The sequence below is a fragment of the Sinocyclocheilus rhinocerous genome, unplaced genomic scaffold (assembly GCF_001515625.1).
Source record: "Sinocyclocheilus rhinocerous isolate Xijiao unplaced genomic scaffold, SAMN03320098_v1.1 scaffold950, whole genome shotgun sequence".
NCBI classification, from domain to species: domain Eukaryota; kingdom Metazoa; phylum Chordata; class Actinopteri; order Cypriniformes; family Cyprinidae; genus Sinocyclocheilus; species Sinocyclocheilus rhinocerous.
The window spans coordinates 73349-82049 of record NW_015637169.1 but is presented as its reverse complement, the minus strand read 5'-3'; the positions used below and the strand labels follow the sequence as shown (position 1 = coordinate 82049).

At 36.5% G+C, this 8701-nt stretch overlaps 1 protein-coding gene across 2 annotated transcripts; it reads right to left on the bottom strand.

Annotated features, from left to right (window-relative positions):
- Positions 1-1748: 1748 nt before the first annotated feature.
- Positions 1749-8096, bottom strand: LOC107748808 (uncharacterized). 2 transcript variants are annotated; one of them, XM_016563768.1, is made up of 8 exons: positions 7995-8096; positions 6935-7103; positions 6676-6841; positions 6395-6568; positions 6214-6282; positions 5961-6053; positions 2027-2163; positions 1749-1852 (listed from the first exon to the last, which is right to left on the bottom strand). In XM_016563768.1, exons 2-8 carry the CDS (start codon positions 7070-7072, stop codon positions 1799-1801), a joined length of 831 nt encoding a protein of 276 aa, XP_016419254.1. In that variant the 5' UTR covers positions 7073-7103; positions 7995-8096; the 3' UTR covers positions 1749-1798. The 2 variants fall into 2 exon arrangements, with proteins under 2 accessions (XP_016419254.1, XP_016419255.1); XM_016563769.1 differs by having other exon boundaries at positions 6935-7100.
- Positions 8097-8701: the final 605 nt, after the last annotated feature.

Sequence of the window (8701 nt, the reverse complement as noted above, 5' to 3'; positions counted from 1 at the left end):
AGGCAAACAGAAGAGATGGAGGAAGCAGCTCTTCGGGAGATGGTGATTGCACCACTACCTCCCCCAGAGGAGGGCCGGGTAGAGAATCTTTTGTTGCGTTTTCGTCCCTACAGCCAGCGGTACATAAAAACCTCAACAAAAGAGCAGTTTCCTCTGTCTTTGGGTCCCAAGAGGGCATAGAGAGCAGTGGACGGAGCAGAACCGTACAACTGTCATCCTCCTTTATCACCAGCAGGCAGCAGTGGGCGGTTCGAGGGCACTTCAAGCCTTCTCATGCACCCTTTGCTCAACCGTGGAACCAGGTATGTGTTGCACCGCACACCCAGACCCTGCTTCGGGCCATCACCGAACCCCTCGACCCGGGTCCCTGCGTTCCACCTCGCTGCTCCACTGTAGGTGTGTCTGTGGTTCTGCTGGTCCTGCTTACATGGTCTTTGAGAGCCTGGCTAGCACTCCCCAGCCCGTCTCGCTGGCTCCTTCGGACCATCAGATTCAGCTATGCGATTCAGTTTACCCGGCGTCCCCCCAAGTTCAGGGGCATCCAGTTCACCTCAGGCGGAGGCAGAGGGTGCTCATGTCTTGTGAGCGGAAATAGCAGTCCTACTGGTGAAGAACGCGATAGAGCCAGTCCCTACAGTCGATATGAAGGCGGGGTTTTACAGCCCCTACTTCATTGTACCAAGAAAGGCAATGGGTTACAGCCAATCTTGGTTCTGTGAGTTTTGAACCGAACCATTCACAAGCTACCGTTTAAAATGTTGACGCAGAAATGCATTTGAAAAACTAATACACAATTTAACATGGCAAAATTGTAGTTTTAATACATTTTTGTTTGAACATTTGTATTTTTTTTATAGCCTAGGGTATTACACATGCCCCGATTCATTGATTCAGAGATCTTTTGAGGCTTTTCAAGCTTAAGTGCAGTCTTTTAGGCCTACAGCATTACCTAAAGTGATTGTGGAAACATCTAATGCCCACTTTCTGACTGTTTTAATTATTTTTATGTTTAACAGCCAGAAACAATTGCCCAGATTCTGTATGGGCACCTAGTGTAAAGAGCATTTGTATTTAGGTAATATTTATTATCTAAACATATTTGCAGAGCTGTGTAGTCACTGATTACATGCAATCTGGATTACGTAATCAGATTCCAAAAATCAAGTACTTGTAATTAGATTAAATTACATTTTAAAATACTTGTAATCAGACTACAGTTACTTTTTTTATTGATTGCATGATTACATATTATTCACACAATAGCAATAAATTATTCATAATTTATTGATTCTCCCTAATTCCTCTTTTTCATCTTACAAATGTTCCTTCCTAAAATAGCCTACTGCTTATATACATTCAGAAAGTCTTTCAGTTTTGTGGACATTCACACAAAGACCAGTCATTAGTCAGGTGGATGTAATTGCACAGAAAATTGAGAGGCCACACAGCATTTGACCACTGGATTTACTACACATTAAAATGCACAAATTCACATGATTACTTTTTCGTCATTTGAACCTCTTTCCCCTAATATTTACTTGAAGTCCCCCTGAGTTTTTTAAAATAAATATTTTAATAATTAAGTGTCACATTTTCATGTTCACAGTTTTCTGATGTTGGTTTATGGTCACATGACATGCAGGTAAACAAATAATAATAATTAAAAAAAAAAAAATATATATATATATATTAAGTGTTTTATTTTGATTGATATTGTTTTTAAATGGTTTATTTTACTTTCACATTTTTATAATTTAATTAAGTGACTGAAAATGCTAAATAAATAATGCGTGGCACATCATTTGCGAAGGGTAAACTTTCCATCAAGTTCAGGTATCTCCAAAATATTCATCTGAAAAGAAAAAGAACCCAGGTTAGACAAGCACAATGGAAATAGCTTTTTGTTTTGTTTTGTTTCATTTTAAAGACTACCATTAAGCCACAGAATTGAAAATATATTGTTTCATTTTGGACAAAATGCATTCAAGTACTAAGACACATGAGCATCAACTCTTCCTGTTCTCACCTCCATGAGACTCTTGAGGGTTGTGCCTTGGCATAATATACTTGTTTTCCAGGACTTGCATGATTCTTTTCCACCCATTTTCTCAAATATATAAGGGGAGATCATTGCTCTTCCACATTTTATGCAGTCCCTCTTTCCTGAAAATAAAGTTTAATTTTGATATGTTAATAACAGCTGTGTAAATGATCTATGTATAGTGTAAGTCAGATCATTTTCATCATTTAATTAGAAAAATGTATTTGAATATTAAAGTGCCCCTATTATGGATTTTTGAAAATTACCTTTCATGCAGTGTGTAACACAGCTCTAAGTGAATGAAAACATCCTGCAAAGTTTTAAATCTGAAAGTGCACCGTGTATAACGTTATAGTCTCTCAAAATACAGAGTCGACTCTGAATCATTGAAACGAGTCGTTTTTAAAACGAATCCCAAGCCGTTTCATGTTGACGTCAACATGAAACATTAGCATATTGCCCGCCCACTTATTGCGCGCGCAGACCTGGGAAAACTTGATAGATTTTCGATTTTCGCGTTGGTCTGAATGAAAATGCTAATTCATTCTTTGCCACTAGGTGCAGCTTTTGGAGCAGAAAAAACATGTTTCCCACTTTCCCCGGTAACAGCTGTACACACTAAAGCTGCTTTATCAGGCATTACAGGCTTGATGAAATGGAAATGAAATCGACCAATCAGACCAACCACCGCAGATTAGCGTCACGCAAAGGATGGGTTTGGAAAAATGAATCTTTGAGCGCATCGTTTGGGAGTCCTTGAGCAAATAAGGTAAAAATAAATGCATATTATAAGACAATGAAAGTGTTTTTTGACCTTGCATGCATGTCAACCTATTGTTGGGGACTCCCAAAATCAAAATATGAACCTTTCATTACCCATAATAGGGGCACTTTAAGGTTCACATTAATTCATTGCCACATACTAAAGTTGAGGAATGTGGTTGTTCTGGTGTTCTAGTGATGAATGTTTAACTGTCTATGTTCTTCTGACTGCGTATTTAGAGACATTTTTTTTGTTTACTCAGTTGGGGGAAGATGAATTGGGTGAACATGCTGCCCTCTGTCCTCTTTTTAAGAAATTACTTTTGGCAAAGTAAAATGAGCATTCTCTACAGTTTACTAATTTGGCTTATGCACACATACATAATCTGTGTTTTAAGTTGTATTTTCCAGTCAAAGATTGTGTTATATGAATTAAACCCTCATGTTAGTCCTCACTGCGGACAGTGTTTGTCTCGGGCCAAATAAAGGTGGCAGCACTTGGTCCTGTCAACAAAACATGTTTGCTTGGTGATCCTATTAAGGACTCAGGTGGATTGAGTCACACTGAACATGGTGTAGCTCAGGCCCATAGAGAGAGTTCAATGGAGAAACTGATTGTGGCATATTTTTAGGCATATCTATATATGTATTTTTCTTATCTCATCGTTTGAATGATATGCGTGTTTATTTAGGGCTGTTTGGACTGAAGCGAACCCGCTCTCTATGGAGATGTTCAGTCAGCATGAATGAATGACATTGAGGGCAGCAATGCTTGTGTTTCAGTGTCAGATGCCTCAGCAGTCAGTGAAGGGGATGATCCGCTGATGGAGGGAGATTACAGGGAATTACTTGTGATTACAGTGTTTGCCACTTGTGAACCTAGTTTGAGTGTTTGTATATGGATTTTGCATTGAAGTCAACGTGAAAATTTGCCTTTTATTTAAATATACCAGGAATAGTTCACCTAAAAATGAAAATTTGCTGCAATTTTACTCACTCTCAGGCCATCCAAGATGTAGATGAGTTTGTTTCTTCATCAGAAATTTATCATTACATCACTTGCTCACCAATGGATCCTCTGCAGTGAATGGGTGCCGTCAGAATGAGAGTCCAAACAGCTGATAAAAACATCACAATAATCCACAAGTAAAAGAAAAGCTGTGTGGCCAAAATACGCAAATTCATTCTTTGCCACTAGGTGCCGCTTTTGGAGCGGTAAAAATAGCTGTTTTCCCGGTAACGGCTGTACACAAGGCAGCACTGCGCTCACAAACATTGCTTTATCAGGCATTACAGGCTTGATGAAATGGAAATGAAATCGACCAATCAGACCAACCACCGCAGATTAGCGTCACGCAAAGGATGGGTTTGGAAAAATGAATCTTTGAGCGCATCGTTTGGGAGTCCTTGAGCAAATAAGGTAAAAATAAATGCATATTATAAGACAATGAAAGTGTTTTTTGACCTTGCATGCATGTCAACCTGTTGTTGGGGACTCCCAAAACCAAAATATGAACCTTTCATAACTCATAATAGGGGCACTTTAAATAACTGTAATGTGTAAGTCATGTTGGAAAACACACACACACACACACACACACACACAAAACAACAACAACAACAAAACCCGAATGACAATAGATCACATTGTAAAAACTGCGGTTTTATGGCAATTGTAACATCTGAAAAATACATTTTGTTAAAGGAATTGTTCACTCAAAGATATTTGTTGAAAATGTACTCACCCTAAAGCCGTAAAAGATGTAGACAAGTTTGTTTCTTCAACAGAACAGATTTGGAGAAATTTAGCATTACATCATTTGCTCACCAGTGGATTCTGTGCAGTAAATGGGTGCTGTCAGAATAAAAACGTCTTAAATGATGATTTTGTTTCTTTCAAAAACACAGCTTTTCACTTCACATAAGGACTGATTGAGTCATGTGGATTACTTGTGTATTATTGTGATGTTTTTATCAGCTGTTGGACTCTCATTCTGATGGCACCCATTCACTGCAGAGGATCCATTGGTGAGTATAAGAGATGTAATGCTTAATTTCTACAAATCTGTTCCAATGAAGAACATTCATTAGGTCTGAGGGTCAATTTTCAGCAGTTTTTTATTTTTGGGTGAACTATTCCTTTAACCCACTTTGTGTCAATTAAATGCACACCTAAAATAATCCTAATAGTAATATGCCTGTATATGGTACTAATTATTTTAGATGTCAGGAAAAAAGTACACAAAGGAAATGTTAAAAATGCTGTTTTAGAACAACTATGGAGACTAAAACAAAAGAGCATAAATGCAGGACTCTTTATTGTTATAATGTTATAATGCCACACACACACACACACACACACACACACAAAACAACAACAACAACAAAACCCGAATGACAATAGATCACATTGTAAAAACTGCGGTTTTATGGCAATTGTAACATCTGAAAAATACATTTTGTTAAAGGAATTGTTCACTCAAAGATATTTGTTGAAAATGTACTCACCCTAAAGCCGTAAAAGATGTAGACAAGTTTGTTTCTTCAACAGAACAGATTTGGAGAAATTTAGCATTACATCATTTGCTCACCAGTGGATTCTGTGCAGTAAATGGGTGCTGTCAGAATAAAAACGTCTTAAATGATGATTTTGTTTCTTTCAAAAACACAGCTTTTCACTTCACATAAGGACTGATTGAGTCATGTGGATTACTTGTGTATTATTGTGATGTTTTTATCAGCTGTTGGACTCTCATTCTGATGGCACCCATTCACTGCAGAGGATCCATTGGTGAGTATAAGAGATGTAATGCTTAATTTCTACAAATCTGTTCCAATGAAGAACATTCATTAGGTCTGAGGGTCAATTTTCAGCAGTTTTTTATTTTTGGGTGAACTATTCCTTTAACCCACTTTGTGTCAATTAAATGCACACCTAAAATAATCCTAATAGTAATATGCCTGTATATGGTACTAATTATTTTAGATGTCAGGAAAAAAGTACACAAAGGAAATTTAAAAAATGCTGTTTTAGAACAACTATGGAGACTAAAACAAAAGAGCATAAATGCAGGACTCTTTATTGTTATAATGTTATAATGCCTTGAGAAAGAAGGTTATGCTGCTTTGAGATATTTAAACATTGAGGATAACTTACTATTATTCAATGCTTCTCTGTCCAATAAGGCCTTTTCGTTCCCACATGTGACAGGAAGCCATCTCGCGTGTTCAAGCATGTTCCAGAGATCCTCTTTGGGAGAAGAGGGGGAAAAGCATTTAATTAAAATGAACAAATTATTTTACTGTATGTTTCATTTTTGTTATGAATAATGGTGGGAATGCACACAAAGTGTCCAGCAAATGTGTGTTCATGCCAAAAGGTGTTTAATCGTATAAAATTTAACAGCAACCTGCTTTTCTATGCAAGGACGGACAGAAAAACGACTCTTGTGTACTGGAGTCTGGAGGGCTCTGAAGTTCTGGATAATTTTTCAAAATAAAAAACAGAATGGTTTCAACACTTAATGTAATTATTGAGACAGACAGATAAAAAGATAGAGTGGTCAATCAATTATCTGATTTAGAACTCACCTCTCTTCACGTGTTTATCTGTCGTCTTCTGGCTGTTAGTGCTTTGCGATGATGGTCCAGCTTGGTCACTCACAGAGTTGCTCTCTGTCCTTCTCTTTTTAGTCTCTCTTTCTTTTCCTGTGCCTCGATCCTCAGCTCTTTCTCTAATTTTTCTGTTTGTCTGACTCTTAAGAGCTGAGAAATTAGAAACTAGAATTAGAAAATAGATCAGCAATGCTGAAGACCTCAGTGAAATATTACAATAAAACCACTCTCAGATGGAGACGAGCAAGATTTCTCACAGTTCTTCAGGGCTACAGTGACTTCAGAGAGTTGAGAGTAACGCTGTAAAATATGCTCCTGGTCCACACATTGCCAGAACTTTCTAACATTCTTCTTTCCATGCTTTTCAATATAATCCAAGGCACAATACACACCATTATCGTCACCAGTGTCCTCAAGCCTTTGCTTCAAAAAAGAGAAGCAAAAACGTCAAATTTGAAACCTTTTCTGCTTCTATAGTGATACATTATTGGTCTGAAATTTTAAGATCACCCTTACATAGAGCTCATCTGTAATGAGTCTATTGTCCTTGAGATGTCGGAGAAACATCAGCGGCTCTTCTATTGTAGACATCTTTGTCTTATTTCGGCAGAAAAAATCAAACAACCTGTCATCTGTGAAAAATCCAAAGTCCATAGTGTTGTTGTTTTTAATGTTGTTTCTTCTGCTAAAAAGAACAGATTTAGAATGATTGAATTTGTGATGTGTACACCTATGAATTTAACAGTTCTGCTCAAATAATATTTTATTAATGGTATTTTATTGGACACAACAAGCATCCAGCCTTCAGTGACTCATTGTAATGCAATTACAACCCTGTCGCATACTGCATACACTTTATAGAAAATATTAAAAATTATTGTTTTACAGACACTATGTACGGGTGACTACCAGTCCTTAAAGTGCGTTGCAGCGAATAGGAATATTGTGCGGTTGGAGTAAGACAAATATCCTGACGTGTTTAAGCAAAAAGGATGCAATTGACGAAACTATTGCTATTACTGTTTTTTCTTGCAATGTTTAGTATTGTGTGTCTGAAAATGGCTTTGACCAAACATGCAATGCTTGTCTGCTCATGTTAGCTGTTGAATTCACCGGATAATTTGAGAGTCAAATGCCTTCTTTTGCATATGATTTTTGAATTGCATTATTATATGAATTACAATTTCTTCCATTCGTATTTTTACGAGTGGTCAGTCTCTGTAATAAAATCATGCTTTACTAATTTTAACCATTACAAGATTTTTACATTTTGGTGACTGCATGTTGTACAGTTTATAATTATCTTTATATAATGTCATTTTACATAACATAATTCATTTTAAGAATATGATAAAATTACATGCATTCTTTCATAATAAATTAAGTTTTAAATAACTTTACACTATTTTATTTGTTACCCAGTTGAAAGCAGGCCACTCACTCTTACGCAGAAACAAAACTGAAAGTTGCTTCCTGGATTGTTATTTTAGAATTTGAGTCATAAAAAATGATAAAAGAAATAACACAACAGATCATAAAAAAATTAAATTACTAGTAATTGCATTAATGTACTCACCTTGCTGTGTCCACGACTTTCTGTCTATTTTTCTTGCTCTATTATGCAGTCAGTTACGTACACACACTGTCTAATCTCCTTTACCTTTTACATGCTCCACTTAACCACACCTTTCAGTAGACCTGCCTTCCTAATGCCCACCTGATCACTTGCTATTACAAAAGTCTTTATATTTAAAAAAAGTTATTTGAAAATGAAATGAAATTTCATTTAAAGTTAAAACAAACAGTCTTTACATTTTAACATAAAATAACAGTTTGTTATAAAAAGAAAAAAGAAAATTCAAATATAGCTGGAAGCAGAGACAGACAGGACCAGGCATGAAATGTGTGGCAAGCATATTGTGAAATAGTGATCTAGCCATGCAGAAATCAAACCAACAACTTTTGGAAAAGGTGATCAATCAGTGAATGGTGTGATGATGAGCCAGATATACCATAAATGGTGAACTTTAGACGTTTGTGATGTGAATAACTGAATTGGGTTTATGAATCTCATGACAGTTTAAACTTTAACAACTCGGCATTTCATAAGTGACAGCCAGCTATAAAAAGAGCTAATGAACTCACTGTTTTCTTCGCCATTTACAGTTTGCTATCTTCATTCTTGTCATATTTTGATGAAATATTTATTTTAATATTTTATGCTCACCTGGACTGTTTTTAAATCTGGATATTTTGTTCTTGTTGGAATGTGATCCTCTTTCC

Excerpts from the sequence above, each read along its gene's own strand:
- LOC107748808 (XM_016563768.1), bottom strand. The coding sequence starts at position 7,072 with ATGGACTTTGGATTTTTCACAGATGACAGGTTGTTTGATTTTTTCTGC. Across the intron at positions 6,569-6,675 it reads CACTGTAGCCCTGAAGAACT|CTCTTAAGAGTCAGACAAAC; the intron begins GTGAGAAATCTT and ends CTAATTTCTCAG. Across the intron at positions 6,283-6,394 it reads AGATAAACACGTGAAGAGAG|AACTTCAGAGCCCTCCAGAC; the intron begins GTGAGTTCTAAA and ends AAAATTATCCAG.